Here is a 20,382-nt window from a genome sequence, read left to right as displayed (position 1 = left end):
TCTAAGGTAGTTTGTACAAAGTCAGCAGGATCGGTTACGAAAACACAATGTACACAAAAGAGAAAAACACTTCAATTGCTAAATATAAATACTTACTTCTTGTTGTAATAATTTAGAAACAGAATTCCACAATGTAAAAATAATTTTCTTGTTAGTTGAAAATAAAATACACAATATCGATTCAAAATCAGTGTTATAACAGAAAAACTCGCTTCCAGGGGGTATTCTCGAAGCAAAAGTATAATGATTTGGAGCTTCTGGGAGGAATTTGTTCACTCAAAGCACGTACACGAAGGGCCAAAATTTGAGACGACACGTACTCAGTTGCGGAAGACATACCGGTAATGCGGAGGCTCCCATAAAGGCTGCTGCGCCAGATACGAAGCCATTGGTATATGCCAAACGTTATATTCAACGAACGGATATATTTCCAGCCGTGGGTGAGTTGTTTTGGGAAGCGTGATGGTATTAGTGGTACGTAACTGTGATGTTAATATTTCGCTATTCGGCAAGCGTGTATGCAGTAGTCGAAGTGCTTCAGGTTTCTATACACGATTTCTAGCGCACAGATAATGAATTCAAGTCACACGATCCTGACAGAACAATAAGACATAATCAAGTTTGGCTAGCGGTATTGGTCAGTGGTGCGTTGGAGGTGAAAAGTGGCCCCGATCTGGCGACAATCAATGAAATCACGCATAGGTCGATGCCGTTAATAGAAAGGCGCGACGGAAGGTTATTTTCGAATAATAGGATTTTATACAAATATTACTAACATTTGTGGAATCTTTAAACATGTTGATACTTTTACTTTGCAAAATACAAAATAATAATCCAAGAACAACAAGATCTTGCACTTTACTGATACTGATTACAGTGATGGGACTAATCCATCATAATATACCTTGGAATAATTCAAAGAAAACAAAAAAACGTGGAACTATTCAATATTGTACATAACTTTTTGAGTCATGTTATTCGTTTGGATGCGAAAGAATATAATTCTCTCTCTCTCTAAACCACATAATTATCAATGATTACACAAGCAACGTGGTGTTTTGTAAACACTGAAATAAAAAAATGTAGGGTACACATATGTTCCTTAAAAATGTTGTACATATTATTCCTCTGAGGTAGTGCATAAGATGAAATCGTTTTATTATTATTCTTTTTTATTGTAGCATCTGTCATTGATCAAAAAGAATATTTTTCGTTGGACGTGAAGAAGGTTAGATATAGGCAACATAAAATAATACACCTTCACGTAATCAACGTGCCTTGCTACGAAATCCGCAGTGATAGCTATAATAAAAGCAGAAAATCACGCAGAAACTATCAATCAAATCTACCGGAATCGAATCAATAATTATGAAAATTGTTGGATTGCCATGTATTGTCGTAATTTGGTCGTGGCTATAACTGTTTAATGCAAAAAAAACATGAGGTACTATATATTTTACTCTGGATTGTTATAACAAACTTTTAAACCTGCACAAAAGAGTCTTTTTTGCAATAAAGATATGAAAATTATTTCTTAAAGTTATATGTAATCTTACAACCGTGTCACTCCCGTATTTATCAACTCACAGGACCTAACAACATGTTCGTCATGGGTTCAAGGCTCGTATTGACCGTAGACATATGTCTAAATTTCATACTATCAATAAGTTACAGATAGAAAATCCCATTAGGGATTAACTGTACTCCCCAAGAAAAGAAGTGCCAATATCCTTTAAGATACTAAAAAGAATGAAAATATGAAAGCTATTTTGAAAGTTTACCAGCTGTTCGACTATGAAGTAGTTGCATTTCAGAATAAATTCAGAGGAATTCAATATGGAGAGCTTAGCTAGCAATTCGTAATTCAACATTTAGTACTCATGCTGCTTTTTGCACCAAACAAACGTGTAATTTGAGCAATTCAATTTTGTTTTTTCTTTTGTCCTTGCTGTTCTTTGCGCAGCATTACTGTCCGGAATGACTGGTCAAAAACGTGCCGTCATAATTTTGCTCGTGTACGTGATTGGCGTAAGCAAAATTTGCTATGTAAAGGTTTGCTAAATTGCCAATATTTCATTGTTATTCATCTAAATGCGTTAGTTTTTATAGTGCTACTATACCTAAAAGTAACAAAATAAATTATAAAAGTTTTGGAAATAATCGAACTTTTCGTGAATTATTTAAAACCACTAATTTTGAATTAATCAAATAAGATATTGTTAAAATCGTTTTCCTCTTGTATCATGCAGCTATGGGTTGTTAAATGTTATAACAGCTATGTTATAGATTAGATATATGTTAAAGAGGTATAATTATCTCAAAAACTCAATGTGTTTTCATTGAAATGTTTAGTAAATACCATTTTATATTCCGTAATTTACTTTAAAAAAAAGAAAAAAATATATATTTAGCTGCGAAATGATGTTATGTTGCGTAAATGTTTCAAGTGTGAAAGTGAATGTGAATTTGAAAATCACATTTTTTAAGATAAAGTTTGAAAAGTTTAGAATGGGAGAAAAAAAACTTATGTATTTTTAATAACACAAGCAAATGTTTAAAATCATTAGAACGTAGTTAAAATAATTAAGATGGAATTCTCTGTACAATTACTTACTTTAAGTACTTTAAATCCGAAAAACTAATCATTTTACGACACAGCCACTATTTTTGTGGCCGTTTAAAGGCAAATAATTGCAAATAACTCAATACTTTGCAAAATGCTTATTTTTTCATTCACATTACATTACAATTACATTTACATTTTTACATTTTTTATGGGCACGGCTTCATGACACAGTTATCAACTCACATCACTTAGAATATGCTCGACATAGGATCAAGCCTTGTATGGACCTAGCCCACCATACGTATTACTGGCTATCCTGCAATGGATAACCTAAAAGTCACAAACCAAGTTTACAATTACTTGATATAGCAAACTATTTTTTTTACTTTAGCCAAATGATAACGAAACAAGAGAAGTGGCTACTCATTAAGGTTCACAATGAAGTAATACCTATATAATGCTAGGAAATAAGAACCAGCATAAAAAATAAATGTGAACCTAGAGGAAAAATACTCTGGGAATGAAATCAAGATTAGGCTATAAAGTATAATTGAAGTTAGAATAAAGAATGGAAAGAATACTAGTTAGTCACATGGGCAAGAGCTAGGTAAATTATCTTCGATAAAATTTTCGTTTTATGAAATTTGTGGAATCGTATTCAAAATTTCGACCAGTATCCAAAACAGAAACTAGATGGCATGTCTAGCTTAACAGTGAAAAGTAAAGTGTGAGTAAATGTTTTCCACAACAACCCAAGTAGTCTTGTCTGTATTCTTCTCCTTATTTGTCACAAGAGCAGTAGTTAGTGTATACGACTGCCTTAGCTGAAGCCTCAGCTAGTAGAATAGTCAGCCCTGCATATACAAGTTTCGGTACATGTGACTCCATAACTCTATAAAAGATATACGCCTTGACTACTGTAACACGAAACTTACCCATAGAATTGGACCATATGAACTAGGCAAAAATTAATACTAATAGTTTTATTATGTTTCCATTTAAATCCATTCCAGTTCCGTGTTGAGCATTATGAATGAACAGAGAACAAATGTTTAAGATGTTTCAGTGCTGGGCAGGGCCTTTCAATTAGTTAGGTATATAATATCCCTTTCTAAAGGTTCTGTCTAAGAAACTGGAATGGATTACTACCTCTATTAAGGAACTAGAAACTCCCACTAGGGTTATTCCTACACCTTTCATAGTCGGCATGAACCATTTACCAACGTTTTCATAGACAACATATGCATATGAGATAAGCTACCCTGCAGCAACGACCGTACTAGAGACAAATCTTTTCCATTATGATTTTTGGTTCCATTAATTTAGGATGGCTTCGGAGTGAGGATTGTCACAAAATGTGGTTTGCGACGGTAATTAAAACACTAATCTTATCTTGTAGATATTCGCTGTTTAATACGAAACGACCAGTACAAACACATATTTTTCATACACTCTGAGATATCACAGAATAAGTCCTTATCATACAGTAAATTTGGCCTGATTCTTCTTCATTTTATTAGCATACCCTTTAACGAGAACCTTACCGGTTTTTAGGTATTGTTTAAATTAAGGATTCCACACATCCCACACTGAAAAGGACAATCGTCGGCTTCGTGCAACTTGAAATGGGTACGCAATTCCTTCTCTTCCTGGAACGATTTGCTACAGATAACGCATTTGTACCGACATCGTCCCTTTTCGTGCACGTTATCCTCGCAGCTGTGCAGCTCGTTTCGATGGGCCAGTAAAGTATCGTCGCGTTCGAAGACGCTGTTACAAATGTCGCAAGTCAGATTTTTTGAAGCTCTATCTACCTCACCCTCTTGTGCTAGTTTACGAGCACAACCTTGAGATTTGTAATGGAAGGTGAGGTGACTTAGTTTGCTGAACTGTTTCCCGCATCCCATACACTGGTGTTGAGCTTCATCCCGGTGGATTAGGGTGTGCCGCTGGAAGGAGTTTTTGTAAGCAAACGTACGACCGCACTGGGCACAGCAGTATTTTTTCTCCTTGGTGTGCGTCATTAGATGATCTTGGTAGTGGGATTTGAAGCGAAAGGTCTTTGAACAGGTCGTGCAATGATATGCGTGATTTCCTGTATGCAATTTTTGGTGTGCTTTCAGGTTACATGATTGGGTGAATGATTTTCCACACTCATCACACTTGAATGGCCGCAGTCCAATGTGTACTTTTTCGTGTTTTTTGAAGGCAAACTTCGATTTAAATGCTTTTTTGCAAACTGAGCACTCATAGTCACGCTGCTCCTTATGTAATTCCCGATGGACAGTTAGAGCGCTGCCCTGTACAAATGTCTTGCCGCAAATGTCACATCGAAATGGACGTTCACCCGTATGGATACGAAGATGCTGCCGAAGATTCGACCGTAGTTTGAACGTTTTTTCACATATGGCACATTTGTTACAGTTTTCTCCCGGATGCTCAATTACATGATGCTCCCGAAGGTGTTTTTTCATCATGAACACTTGTTGGCAGATTTCACATTTGTAGTTTTTTAATTTATCCTTACTTTGCTTACGTTGATAGCCTTTCGCTGCTGGATTCTTCACAGAGTTGTTGGCTGTCAGCGAGTCGGATTTGGCACTCGCTTGATCATCACTTGATTCTTCAGTGTTACTCAAGCCTATTCCTTCATCAAAGCTTGACGACGATACTTCCAAAATTATTTCATTGCTTATTGGAACGTAGTTTAGTGGATTTGTATCACTATCTAAAGCCGCATGACCTTCGTCTTCCAGAAAACCACAGCTGCGCCTCAAGCTCTGTTAGAAAACGTGTGTTATAAACAAATAAGTATTCATTGGATTTAGTTGTTTGTTACTGTAACATGAATATCGCCTTTTGAGGGACTTACTTACCGATTTTTCCTCCGAAGCCAGCAAAATCAGATCGTCCTTCATGATGTGTTGATTAAGCTTTTCAGCGTTTTCCATCGTTGTTTCACAGTTCATGTTTGAATTTGATTTCATCGCATTCATACTAATGGTTTCGATTTTGGATTCATTGATTGGAACAGTAACATACTCCAAAGAGGAAAATTGTACATCAGGTGTATATTCGACCGTATGTGGTATGTAAACAATGACAATTCTAAAGGAGAAAAAAATGCCATATTTATAACATAATTAATCACAGAATCCAAAAAGAATTGCCACATGTGAAAATATTAAAATAAACACATTCTTAAATACTTTAATTTGTGTGTTTCGCACTAAAATACTAAAATGCATGTAAACTACTACAATCTACAACAAAGTTTCTGGGTGTCGAATCTATTCTAAATATCCCCAATGAAAATAAAATCTGTTCGTCCTGTCATGGGATACGCTACGTCTATCCAGTAGTCCGACAAGCCACCCTTGGAGCTCAGAATAAGTTTCAACATGACTGTAAATACACTGCGTCCAATCTTCGAGCCAATTCAAAAATATATCTTTCCTGATTGCAACCGAAAAACATTTCTCATTCTCTTCAATAGATCAACTATCAACAACGTGTGAGTGTGGATTTGTGTCGATTTGTTCTAGTAACAAAATAATCTGAATTGAACCAATCGCACCATACCTCGCTTCACCGACCAAGCAACACGTTACTCGTACATCATGCATATGTCACATATTGCATATTTCGCCGCTTATCCCAATTTTGGATAATTAACTATCGTGAAACCGAATCTTCCGTTTCTGGTTGACTTTTTTTGTGATTGGGGGTGGTAATAGTTCGCACATTTATTTCGCTCATTCGTTCCGCATGGTTCTGGGAAGCATTTTTCATCTTAGCGCAGAAATGATTTATGATCACCAAGAGTGCCGTTTATACGTTCTTTTGCGAATGAGACATAATTTACTGCTGTCAATATGGCATTATACGTAAGACATCGGACTTTCTAGTGGCCGTAAAGTTCTACTGCTAGCCGAATCTTCGAAAGAACTGAAGAAAAATGCGTTCTTTTTGCTGGACGCTAGGGATTGGGTTGCTCACTGTTGCTCGAGGCACAGTTCAATAGTTACCAGTTACCATACCGAGGCATGAGGAGGGTTGTCGCACTACGGTATAATTTGTTTTATCCAAACATTCGCCGACAAATACCAACACGCTGTTACTGCAAGATGCAGAGTTAGGGCGAACAAAAAGGTTACAAAAAAAGGTCAAAACAAATTGTCTTTTTAACGCACATAAGCTTCCCTTTTATTCTTCTTCGTAGCGCGCTGAGCATCTTGCAAGTGTTGATTCGTGTCTTACTTGCTACCACTGCCATTTCGCGATTAATTAATCGACCTTAGAATGAATTACAGGAATAAGGATTCTGGGGTTGGTAGGGAATAAACTAATAGGTAAAAAATGCAAAGAAAAATAAAACAAAACGAATCGACCGCGGCAAACGTTAAAAATTTACGCATTTTCATTAAAACATAGCTTGTGCGGCGTGAGGCTGTAAAAATGTAAATTAGATTACATCGCAGCTCAAGAACCAGATTCCACACGAAAACAAATGCCCTTCTCGAAGCTCACGTTTTGAATGGGGTATTACATAGGAATGGCAATAGCAGTACAGGAATTGTAGGGAATCTAATTCCCTTTACTCTTCAAAGAGCAGTAGTCTAATAACAGGTCTAAACCGATCTGAAGAATAGAAAAAAAGGTTAGCAGTTCGTACATGTATTTGCAGTCTACTGCACAGTGGAATGTAGGCAATGCATTCAAATCGACATTAATACTTTTGTGTAAATGACCTTTTCTGATTCCTTTCGATTCATTTCGTTCCTCTTAACCAAAAGTCACGTGATCAATATCAACTTGATTACTTCTAGGCTCATTGAAGGAAATCAATAGACTTCATTCGCGTATTAGGCTCTGATGGAGCAGTTGGTACAACTATGTTGCTCATGCGATAAAGCTAAGGCTTCGAATTTTGGCACCCCACTTCAACGGTCTATTTTGCATTTATTGTTTCACCATCCTTCCGTGCATGACAGGAATTCTACTCTTTCTACTGTCACTGTTTGATATGTTCTTACTGCCATAGGGCTTCCCTAAAAGGTCCCGTAGCAAGGACAACATATGCAAAATAAACGAATATTAACTTGGGATTACAATAATTTTCTTCAATTGTGAAAAATACCAACCTAGCACAAGGATTTCCTTTTTACAACTTGAAACACTTGTTAACAATGTTCTGTAAAACGACCAGACCGTTAACAAATTCAGCTTATCGCACGCAGTAAATAGGCAACATTTCTTGCAAAATAGGGTGCAACATCAGCTTTTAGATCATTTTTCTTTTGAAAGTATTTTTGTCATCTTTTTTTTTTGCTCTGGAAAGATGCTTCTTTTATTGCAAGAACGACAATCACTTCGCACCAACTGGTAATGCTATGCTCGTTTTTTTCCTAAGCAATAGCTTCCTGCTCTACAAAAAATAACGATCGAAAAGAGTGAAACAATTTATGTACGAAATTGTTCACAGATGCTTGCTGTACGCAGGAGCCGCTATGTGTATTTTTTGCTGATTGCCTGAGCACTGCTTGTCTAATGGGGGTGCCTTTTTCAAGCGGACAAACTTGTTTTATTCCATGTTTAAACAACGCTATCTCGAGGGTCGAACATCTTCCTCATACGTGTAATCGATTTAGAGCGACTGATTTGAATGTGACTAATGGGGCTGCATCAATTGTGCATCATTGGCTTCCCAGTAGCTGTCTCCGATTGGGTTGACTTAACAAAAATCAAATTTATGGATGTTTAGGAGACATGTGCAAAACAATAACGTTTGCATAGGAACGCATTTGAATGTAAGCTTATAACGGCAGTTTGCATTCGAGAATAATGTTGTTATCCTTGCACAACTTTCTTCCACGTTTGGTGGTATGATTGTATTTGAAGAAATTAACATATTTTGGCTTTTCTTTCACGCTTTTTTTGCTGCTGGTACACTTAACGGGCTAGACGTTTGAAAAGGGATATCTGATTTGAATGTTTAATATCTAGCAAAGAGGTTTTTTTTAATTGCTTACATAAATGAGTTCAAGGAAATATTTTAACAGGTTATGATGTTTAACTAAATAAAACGATGTATTTTTCCTTTCATTGTTAAGTGGATGCATAATTCACCTAGATTCACTAGGTTCATAAAAATGAAGAACAAGGAATTAGTGGCCAGTTTAGGATAACAGGGGCAATACACTTTAACAAAAGTTAAGGGTTCCTGTAACTCCTGAGCGAGGAGAGCCAAGAGAGAGAGAATTTAGAATATCTGCACCCATACTTGGTGATCCGCAAAACTTCCTTCTTCTACCTGGCAGGGGCAAGGCGGTTTGTGGTTTGAGCTCCGTTCGTTCACAAGGCAACTCACGGGACTATTCTACGCACTGCATTATATGCTGAACTGGTCATCAAAATTCCGTACTAATCGTTCGTTTCAACTTTTTAGAATAGCACAATTTTAAAATAGTTCTCTTTCTCTACAAAAGTCTGGGAAGACTATAAAGGTTATTAAGAGCAGTAAGAAGCAGGCCATAAAATCAGGTAAGGATAATTGCGAGAATATGTAAGAAAAAATACTCATTAGGAACAGTAATTAATTCTAACCCAAGATTTAATCAAATGGCGATCCAATCACCACAACCAATGTCATTCGTAATGAAGAAGTAATTCAAACGAATTACAATATTGGTCACCAACATAAATAGCGAACTCATACAATTCTCTCATTAATTCTGGTGCATGAGAAAATCCTAGTGAAGATTTAAGCAACAAATGGAAAAGCATGCCTACTTACACTCCTAGTGACTGGTGCAGTTTACGGCGCTACATGTTTAGCAATGAAGGGTGACTCCATTAGATGAAAACGCCCCACATCATCACCAAAATGCTTGTATTGCAGACGGTATTTATTCCAGAGCCCCTGTACATATCCTAACCTGTTAGCAGTGTGTTTCGGCTATTGGCGTAAAATGACTCACACTACGCTCATAACGTAATTACGGGAGTGGTATTACACAAATTGAGCATTTATGAAAATGAGCTTCACTTTTGGTTTTCTCTACGCTCCATTTTTTCGAGGGAGACGAGTGCATGGTAGATGAAACGGAATGTTTGTACGGAGAAGCTGTGCGGGAGCTGAACCATGAATCGATTGTGTTTACGACGGAATGTCAAAGATTTCGTTAATGTTCGTGGTAAACCGTTGATGGGGAAAAAGTTTAGCGTTCCTTCGACAGTGCACGTGCTCGCTTATTGTAATAGAGCAACGTAAGGGGACAATGTGGTGGAAGATTTTGACAGGACGTAATATACCAATGTTCTAATCATAGCAGTATTGCCAATTGTAGCATTGAAGTGACTAAATAAGACGTCACCTACTAGCAATCAACGATCTATTATTGAATAGAACAGAGAGCCAATATTACATCTCTGAAATAACCCTGTTCTGTTCCAATGTGTCACCCGCAGCATAATAGACGATCCGAATCGTACTGAAAAATCAAACATAATTCTAAGAGAAACGTCCAACAAATACAAATCTGCAAATGTTTCATGGTTGGTTTATTTGACAAATCGTCTGTTTCTGCTCTTACTTTGCAAATAGTGGCAACCCTTGTACATTTTTATAGTATACGCTCGAAAGTTTTAACTAGATGTATTCAGAATGATAAGAAGAACAGAAAAATGTACGTTTTGGAGAGTTACGTTGCGATATTGATAAAAAAAAGTTTTCACTACCATGCCAAATATAGCAAGGATAGTGAAGTAAAACACAAATGGTAAGAAAATCACCGATTCTTCTTCACATTAAAAACCCGGAACACCGGGCTGAACTGCATCTAAAAACTTTCATTCGACACATTATGTATTGTACTCGGTTTTAAATTCCTGCCTGCTGTAGTTTTTTGCCAATTGCAGCTCCGCTTCTGCATGATGAGGCATTTCGTAGGTCGACTGTCTGAATCGGGCTCTTTTTGTATGTTCTCAATCAACAATCTGCGCAAAACCTGTTGTCGCTTGTCAGGACAAGCTGCATACATTCGTAGCAGTCTCGAAAATTGGTCTTTTTATTTATTTATTTTGTTGTTGTTGTCGGGAGCGTTGATTGCAAGTACTGAGAAAATCTGAACAATTTTCGGTTCAAATTTCGTTTGATATTTCCCGATGTTTAAAAGCTCATTTGGACAAGTTAGACAAGAAAATTTGTTTCCGCATTGGATGTATTCGTGTAAAAATTGTTAGAGAACTTATTAAATAAAGTTATGGAATAGTTATGCAACAGTGCGCATAGTCATACTAATTTTTCAAATAATCATTGTGCCCTAAACTGATTTAAGATAATACGCGTAATGTACGATACGTGGTTCCATTACATGCACAGGCTTATAAAAGCGACCAGCACGATCCAGCAAGAACAGCAAGGACGATCACCAAAGTACAAAAATGTAAAGGAAAACCAGAAATACTTTTCAATAGTGAGATGAAAACTTATCAACATATTTGTTTGTTCTGAGTGACTTACGAATTCATTTTGAATATTTTTGTATCTCTTTTATTCCAATTCCTTTGGTTTGCTCAGAATGGATTGTGTTAATTCACTGCACTTTCCACTGCTATGATATTGATAGTTGTCAGGTTTCCAACACGATCTTAACCCTATCTACCATAAATATTCATTTCACTTGTTCGCCGATGATAAACCATTTGTTGTAGTTTTAATTTTAATAATAATTAGAATTGTGAAATTATAATTTCAACACTTTTTGAGGGATTTATATTTTCTACACAAGACAGTATAAGCAATATCAAATCAAATACACGCACTTGTAATGGTTAAAACGACTATGACTCAAATCCGACAAAACTGTACGTACGGCTCGCAAGACGAACACGTCTGCTGGCAACAGCGACTAGTGACAGACTGGTCTTCATTGTTTATGCAGCACATGCCGCCACCGTACAATACCCGATACTGCTTTGCCATTGCATCCCGCTGCAAGCTGCGTGAAGAAGGAAGCATAAGGACGTGCAAGCACGTTTTGGAAGTGAGACAACGACGATCAACATCAGAACTTCTCTTGCCGGTGGAATAAGCGAGAAAAGAAATATTGGGAGGAACGTCTAGAGGGAGGCGATAGGGCGCATGTGCGGTGTTTTTTGCTTTCGGCTGCATCCACTACAAATACGGCACCGACAGCGGAACAGGTAGAATGTTAAATACATATTTTTTATCCGAACAGAAATTCCTTCACTGCATAAGAAATCATTTTAAAATGTGTGCAGACGGCACTTGGGTATTAACAGACAGAACGCATTGATGGTTTACTTGTTTATAGTTTTTACTTTTTTTAAGACAGAGCTAACGCTCTGTAAAACTATATTTGAGTAATACAAAAAGGATGAAATTGGTATAATATATTTTATCATTCAAAACTATGTATAATCCCAAGTCAAAACGCTGCACTTTATAAAACATTTAGAGTGTTGAGGTCAAAATACATTCGGCTGAAAGAGGGGTTCTTTGAATCAAACGCAAGTGTACGCACTAGAATTTCAGTAGCTGTGTTCATGCTTGCGAAATGGTATTAACCAATCAGAGCGAAGCTGCTGAAGGGAAGTGTGATTTCGTTGCAGCCAATCAGGGTGGATTGTTGCGAAGAAACGAAATAGAGAAATTTTTAAACCTTTTTGATAATTTTATATCAATAGTGAAGAGAGCGTTTTTTTCAATTCGGTTTATTGCTTTACGTTATACCAATGTTTTTCTAAAATTCAAATTGTTGTTCTTTTACAATTGTTAACACCAATTAAAGAAGGATTGTCCTTGGTGGTTTTAATGAATATTGAACATACAATGCTTTATTTCATAATGTTTTTATATTTTTTTTTTCATAAAGAACGGTTACCGCTGTATTGCTTTTAATATGGTTAAGACTCTCATAATGTTTTTGATTTACATAATCTGGAGCTGTAACTTAATTGTTCATGAAGTTGTCGCTGAATTATGTTTTTATGTTAAGTAATCGTATGTATAATGAAATAAAAAATAGATATTTTTTCAAAACATATACTTTATATACATATACATACAGATACTTCATATTCATACATTTATATATTTCAACAAAATCAACTAGTACGGAATGCGCCGAGGTCGTTAGGTCATAAAAAATGTCAAACAGCTTTGTTTTTGGGATTTTTGAAAAGAAACAAGATGTTTCAAACTTTAAAAATAATTTTAACTTATCCGATTTACTTCGCATCCAAGTTTTTCTTTAATTATTTTCACTGTTTTCGAATAATTTTGTTCCGATACTAACATCTATTTCTAGATGCCATTCGATTGTTAAAATAATGTAATTGTTTAAGAGTGCAGATATGGTACGAAATTTTACGCATGTATTCGTTTAGAATACAATAATAAGGGTGCAATCGTACACTAGCACGACTCAACAAGCTTCGTTGATTCATGCCATGTATGGGCAGTTTCCAGTAGCAATCGCCTAATATCTGAGCTGCATACTACATAATCGTATCCCTCACATTATGTCCTGATAAGTGTAACGTCATTTCGTTTAGTCGTTCGCAGTCTCCAATCACTTACTCGTACGTCCTAAATTCTGTGCAAGTCAATCGTGTTTATGTCGTAAAAGACCTCGGTGTCTGGCTTGACAGAGGCCTCACCTTCAGCCACCACATTGACTCAGTTGTCAATCAGACGCGGAAAACATTGGGTCTCCTAAAGAAAATTGCTTGCGATTTCTCCGACCCAATGTGCCTTAAGACTCTGTTCTGCTCTCTGGTCAGATCGATTTTGGAGTACTGCTCAGTAGTCTGGTCCCCTACAGCTCGAACCCACGTGGAACGTATCGAGCGGGTGCAGCGATCGTTCACCAGGTTTGCTATATGTAAAATCCTGGGTGGATTGTCCTCCCCCATACCTCCTTACGAGGGCAGGTGTCGGCAGCTTGGCCTGGAACTATTGGAAAACCGCCGTTCCCATGCCCAATCCACCTTTATTGCCGCATTACTCCTTGGTAATATTGATTCTCCTTCCCTTCTTTCTTCTATCCCTTTCTACGCCCCTAACCGTGTTCTTCGAAACCGCCCTCCCCTAGTGATCCCTTCCCGCCGAACTGCAGTGGGCAGTAATGACCCCCTTCTTCGTGCAATTCGTCGATTTAACTGTGTATATTATATGTTTGATTTAAACCTTCCCTTATCCTCTTTCTGATCCCGCATCAGAACCCTCCATAATCCCGTGATGCCTTAATTTTAATTTTTAATTTTTAAATTCTAATTTTCTAATTTTTTTTTTCTCGAATTTTTGATAATTTGTGTTAATTTTTGTTAGGTTAGGAACATAGGTAATAAGTATTATTTAAGTATTTGTGTAACCAAAAGGTAGACAAATAAATATGAATATATGAATATATGAAATATAATATGTTTCGAAAACATGTATGGGCCAGCATAACTGCGTAGGTCCTCACGCCCAAATGGGACAATTTTAAACTATCTTAGGCTAGTGCACTGTGTTGTTTATTTAATCATGTAAAATATGTCTTATGCATAGTGCAAACAGCAAGACACTATGCGTCTAAGCCACTGGCAGCTAGAAGTCCTATTGTCGCTTATAGGAACGAATGATTTGCATTGATATTCTACATACCATATGTTCATGAACCCGCGCGTATTGATAGTGTCGATAGTACAGTGTCCAGTATTGATATATTTACTTTAAAAAATACAGGTGCTAGCGGTCGGTTTCAATGTTGTTTTTCCCTAATTCAAGCCGTCCACTCACTTATCTCACTTTTTTGTGTTTTCGTACGATTTTTGTTTTTACAAGAAAACTCAAATTCTCTACTTGGTTGAGTTAAAATATTAGGTGTTCCAACACAAATAAATGATTGAGCTGTTATGATTTTACAGGAAAAATATATCTTTAGCATTCAATAATAAAACTCACGCTTTCCACATAGCCGTAAAGTCAGTCCTTACTATGTGGGCACGTTGTACCATACCTTTTTACCCGTTTGGTTTTTTGACCGAGCTTTTACATTTTTCAATTTTACCCGCGTAAATATTTGATTTTTTCGTTTGTATGGAGTTTTCAAATAATTTTTATCATTTAAAAAAAAAATCTTTGTCGAAATTTTACATAAAACGTATTTTTTTATATTCTAACACGCAGTTTAGGGTCATACATGCAAATACATACACATCTCTTTACCTACCTTCTTAATACATTTTTTTCTATTTCTAACGATACTATGATTCAATCCCTTTATCTTCCCATTGAAGATGTCGTGCAATCAGATGTTCCATAATTAACGATTTGTTCAACGTTTTCAAAAGAACGATCGGATTATTTAAAAAGTTTTCAATTTCTTCAATCATTAAGAGCACTTATTGTTTCCTCAAATTAATAACTCTAAATTTTTTATGGAATTTTAGAAAGCATGTCGTATCGAAAAGTTGAAAACGCGATTTATCAAAGCCTTTACTTGGTACATTTGACTTCTTCTAAATTAGATCTATCAGATTAAGGTACATCACTAGGATTTGGTAAAAAATTAACTTAAACGAGTTTATACATAACACGGCCGTTAAAAGAGAAATTGAAAACAGTGAAAAGATCTTTAAGCAAGTTTGAGTGAATCCATAACAAAAAACATTACAGTTTACCCTCTAATCGAGCTATAAAATTATCATACTTGTCGTACAATCATGGTTTAAGCAACGACATATTTTCCTTTGCATTGTCATAAATGATCTTCTTATTCTTCTTATTCTTCTCCATATATAGTCAGTCCTAGGTTGGCACGGTCCATTCGGGGCTTGAGCCCATGACGGGCATGTTGTTAAGTCTTACGGTTATAGATAATGGTTTAACAAAATTATCTTTTTCTGAAGATATGCGGACCATTCCAGGCTTGAACCCATGACTGGCATTTCATTGAGTCTTACGAGTTGAGGACGGTACCACGGTAATTATGTCATAGATACCAATTGCATCCAATAACCAAAAACTGATATCAGCTTTTTTATTTAATAATTTTGTAGTATTTAATTTTTTTTAGACTCCCTTGACTACCACCGCTAAAGGAACACGATACGGCAACTATAGGAACCATACCTCCAATACAGGTACAATGAACCATTAAGGAAAATCTATGTTTGGTATATATATGGTTGTGTTCTGAAATTCGTTATATTCCAAAACAATATATTTTGCATTTTTGACTCGTTGAACACATTAAAATATATTTGTGCAACAGCAAATTAAACCATTATTGATACATTTGCCCTATATGGTTTATATTTCAAACGAAACTTTAACAACTAATCTACCATTATATATACATGTGGACTTCTTGTTTTAAAAACTAATACGTCCTCAGAATTGGACCCTATCATGGAGTAAACCCCCAATTTCGTCTTGGTTGGATTGATCATCATTTAATTTCTTGCTGGCTCATGTTTCAGTACGTGTGCACCCCACTAGAGTTGGAAGCACGGAATCGGACCTACCCAATTCCGATTCCTTGTTCGAAATCAATTCCGGGGCCGATTCCGGAGCTGAAATCAATTTTCAAGAGTCTTCGTCGGAATCATTTCCGACTAGCTTCGAAGTTTTCTGGAATTGATTCCGGAATCAGACAAGGAAGTTACAGTGAAGGGTCCTATATTTGGGCTAATCGGGACTCGACCTTGCCCGGATTCTCGAGTAACACGGATAATGAGTCAAAGAAAATATGTTATCACAAATTCCAGATTTTTTTTAAATTTTTCACTATGTTTTGGTAAGCCAGTTTCGATGAACTTCATGTTCTTTCAATGAAAATTTAAGAAATGTGCCATGAATTGTAGCGTTTTTTGTCATAATAATGTGCTCTGATAGTCGTTTTTTTTTTCAAATATCCTCCCCAGCAAGCAATGTCACCTTTGTATTGAACTTTCATTTCTCGCACGGATAAACGGACAGCCGGATAAAAGGTAACCAGCTAAACCGCGTTCTCCGGTATCAGTTTCACAGATCACCATAGCCGGGTGTACCGTCTATACCAGTGGTCTGCAAAATGTACGATAGTGTAAATGCGAGCATAAGGCTTAATTATTTTTATCACAATGTTGAATGTTATTCTATTGAATTTTCAAAACGCATGCACTCATCTTGCGATTTTTGTCGATGTATTAAAAGAACCGTAGCGTTCGGTTCTTGTGGATCAATTATTTACGTTTTAACGAGTACTGAATGAATCGTGCGGTTTTGGTCCATCTGGCATACATTGATCGTCATTAATAAGTAGTTTTTTCATCGTTTTTTGACGTAAAACTGACCGAAATGCATGCAGAACATGTACAGTGTAACTCCTCATAACGGATACCTCTAATAACGAATTTTTCGCATAACGAGCTCATCTAGTTGTTTTACAAATGCCCTTCTTAACTAGTAAAATCTCGCATAACGAGCAATTCCATTTTTGTTCCAGATAAGAAATCGTGATCATTTCGAGAGTTTTATTACTAAGAATTTTTAACTATCAAGCTATTTCCATAAGAGGCTGGTATAAATGGAGGAAAAGTGTAAGAGAGGTGACACATTAACACCCACTGCCAGTCCAAAACTCGCTAAGTCATAGAAAACTCGAAAAAAGCCGGGGCGGGCCGTAGGTCCACGTCCAGATAACTCTTTTCAGATCAGATAGCGGAGCTGAGAGTTTTGATGCGCTTATGGACAGGTGGAGTAGCGTCTTTAGCTTCTTTGCTCCGTTTTCTTTCCTTCGTATTTGACAATATTGGAGGTTCTCTTCGGCTTCGGCCATGGAAGTGGCCAGGACGTGGTTTTAGTGTGTAGTGTACCTCCCTAAGAAGCATGTGTTTCACAATTGTGAGGTGTATTGATAGGAGTGTTATTGCACACATTCTTGATCTACATGCGCATGAAGGCGATAATTTTGAAACTAAGAATTTATCAATGGATTACTGTTGTCACTTGGAGGTGTTCCATATGTTTGTGATGTTCATAATCCTTATATACCTGCACTTTTCTTGACCATACAATTATTTCATGAATTATTTCACTTTTCATACATTTTTTTTATAAAGAAGAGCCTCTCGCATAACGAATTTGTCGCATAAAAAGTAAGTCATTGGAAGGGATTAAACTCGTTATGAGGAGTTCCACTGTATATCTACCTTTGTTAAACTTTTCTCGATTGATTTAAGTGAAAAACATGTAAAAATAAAATATTTTGTGAAGTGGTACTGTTTTTTACCAACAACGGTTCGTATTGACAGATGAGTTGTGGCGAAGTGAGAGAGAGGGACAGGTAGCGCAGGCCATACAAAAATGGGCGAAATCGCGAGAGCACGAAAGGTTCATCCCAAAGAAGCTTCACGTACAACGGATGAACTTGCGCATGCTAAGTGTAATGACCGCAATCGGGTGTTGCGCGAGCCTTCCAAAAGGGCACGAAGAAAAATTTCAGAAAAAAATCTACAAACGCGAAAGAAGATTTAAGTACAGCATTTTTTTAATATACGAATGTTTTGAACTCTCATTAAGAAAACTGTAGTTGCATCAATTTGGTACACGAAAGAAAGGGCCTTGTTGCGAGACGCAACATGCAGTGGCGGATTTAGGGTGTTAGGGGCCCTAAGCGTTAAAAGGAGTGGAGGCACTCCGATTGGAGTCGAGGGTGGGGGGGGAGGGTGTAAATATTGTTGTATTTTGAATCAAACACTTTAATGGTTTGCTGGCATGGGGGGGGGGGGGAGAGGTGCTCAGGATCCCTCTACTGGGCCCCTATAGTTTATGAGTCCCTTCATCCATGGGGCCCCTATCTAGCACAGAAGCTCTTGCTGAGACTACTGTACACGCTGTTCTATATGCTGGAATTACCATACACGGGGCCCCTACATTGACGGGGCCCCCGCGTCCGCTCAGTCCGCGTACCGTTAAATCCGCCACTGTATACGTGCAGTAGGATAAATCAAATTAACGAAGTATCAAACGAAACTAAATATGCTTTACTAAAAAAAATTAAATAAAAACAATTTAAAAACGTGTTTTTAATGCACTAAAATGAAAATCAAAATTTGCCTTAAAAACGTGTATTTAAATTGTTTTTTTTTTTATTCTCATATCACGTTACCCCGTGGAAGGAAATAAAAAATGCCCACTGTACAGTGAAAATAAAATCCTGAAAATGAAAAAATAAATCGATATATGCGGCAGGTCTCCGATTTTTTAAATAGAGTCCGATTTTGAATACCTACTATTGTATACATATTTTCTTGTACATCAAGTGTAAAATATGAACAATTATTTTAATTTAATTTTAATTTTAATACATTTTCTGCCTAAAAGATTTGCTACAGTGGCACCTTCTGGATGTCCAATATAGAAGAGTACATTCGCGAGTCCATTGTGTAAACAGACGAGGATAGCAAAATGTTTGATTGTTTTAAAGAAAAGTATTTTTTTTAATGAAAAGTGTCAAACAAATTGTATCTCTAAGTTTTTAACAAAATAGTGCAAGCAATCTCAAAAATAAATTTTCAAACAAATTAAAGTTGGCAGCTTTTCGGAACGTTAATGGAAAATAAAAGATTTTGGGATTGTGTTTTGAATTTTTATTTATTTTGTAGCATAAATTAACAAATGCAGTACCCCTTAGTTAACGTAGAGCTGATGAAGATGGTCCAGGCATCTGTATGACCAGGTATCTGTATCAAGCGCAAATAAAAAATGGAAAAATGTAAAATAAAATTCATACGCATTTACTATTTTTTAAACAAGTTCAATTTTCCTTAAATGTCATAGTAACAACAATGCTATCTTTAGGAACGGTTTTCTTTTGAATGTTTTGAAAGTTATCAGGCAACAATGTCGTAGAAGTTGAGTTCACGATTAGGATTATGCATACCTTTCTTAATATATAGGAAAGGATGACAATCGGAATGGACAAAATAAATCATGCACCAGGTTTCTAATTCACAAGTTATGCTTATAGCAAATATCTCGTTATATTTTTGAAATATTAATATTTAGTACTGGGCCGGTCTCATGGTACAGTCATCAACTTGTACCCAATCAACGAGGCATACTTTCAACGAGATTCCGTAGACATTCTGGATAGATTTTCTCCCACGCTGTTTTCAAAGCATCAAAATAGTCGTCATTGTTAGACCATGTTTTGTCTACTGTATCGTCCAAATCACACCACAAATTCTTTATAGCATTCAAGACGAGAGATTGGGGTGGCTATTCAAGTACCTTAATTTGGTTAAATTTCAAGAACACAGTTGTTTTTTGGACGTAAGTTTGGGGTCATTGTCTTGTTGAAAAATGTAATTTCTTTCTAGGCCAGATTTCAATAGTGCAAGCTTCAATTTTTCATTCAACAAGTTAATATACACATCTGCGGCGATTATTCTCTTGATATGCACCAAACTTCCAACTCCAGATCACGCAAACGATCCCCAAACCATTATGTTCCCCTGTCCATGCTTTTTTTTTTTTTGTTAACGAAGAGTGAGCATATTCCACCCCCCTCTCCGACTCACCCAACCCGGCCGGTACGCTGTGGTGCGTATTACTTCATGCGACCCCATGCTTCATGAGACCCCACAAGAAACCGTGCCGAATCCGACCGTTGTGCAATCGAAGGCGAAAATTGTGTTATTGAAATGGACAGAGTAGCTTACACCATCTGACGTGTGAGCAAGTGGTAGACAGCGGTGTCTATTCAAAACGACTATTGTTATAAACAAGTGGACAGTTGTTTATTATGCTGGTAAAC

The 20,382-nt window shown here is 36.6% G+C and overlaps 1 protein-coding gene and 1 long non-coding RNA gene across 3 annotated transcripts; one reads left to right on the top strand and one right to left on the bottom strand.

Annotated features, from left to right (window-relative positions):
* Positions 1-3,954: 3,954 nt before the first annotated feature.
* On the bottom strand, positions 3,955-11,533 carry LOC4576586 (zinc finger protein 160). Of its 2 annotated transcripts, none has more exons than XM_061644965.1 (3): positions 11,393-11,533; positions 5,443-5,674; positions 3,955-5,346 (listed from the first exon to the last, which is right to left on the bottom strand). In XM_061644965.1, the coding sequence occupies exons 2-3, from the start codon at positions 5,560-5,562 to the stop codon at positions 4,117-4,119; spliced, it is 1,350 nt and encodes a 449-aa protein (XP_061500949.1). In that variant the 5' UTR covers positions 5,563-5,674; positions 11,393-11,533; the 3' UTR covers positions 3,955-4,116. The 2 variants fall into 2 exon arrangements, with proteins under 2 accessions (XP_061500949.1, XP_061500950.1); XM_061644966.1 differs by having other exon boundaries at positions 5,147-5,344; positions 11,091-11,519.
* Positions 11,534-14,715: 3,182 nt separating this feature from the next.
* On the top strand, positions 14,716-16,837 carry LOC133391993 (uncharacterized). Its single transcript, XR_009765411.1, has 3 exons — positions 14,716-15,561; positions 15,638-15,721; positions 16,505-16,837. It is a non-coding gene; the product is annotated as an uncharacterized LOC133391993 (long non-coding RNA).
* The last annotated feature ends 3,545 nt before the right edge of the window (positions 16,838-20,382 follow it).

The sequence above is a fragment of the Anopheles gambiae genome, chromosome 2 (genome assembly GCF_943734735.2).
Source record: "Anopheles gambiae chromosome 2, idAnoGambNW_F1_1, whole genome shotgun sequence".
Classification (NCBI taxonomy): Eukaryota; Metazoa; Arthropoda; class Insecta; order Diptera; family Culicidae; genus Anopheles; species Anopheles gambiae.
Note: the sequence above shows the minus strand (reverse complement) of the source record. Positions and strands in the feature narration are given on the sequence as shown.

Excerpts from the sequence above, each read along its gene's own strand:
- LOC4576586 (XM_061644965.1), bottom strand. The coding sequence starts at position 5,562 with ATGAATGCGATGAAATCAAATTCAAACATGAACTGTGAAACAACGATG. Across the intron at positions 5,347-5,442 it reads TGGCTTCGGAGGAAAAATCG|AGCTTGAGGCGCAGCTGTGG; the intron begins GTAAGTAAGTCC and ends GTTTTCTAACAG.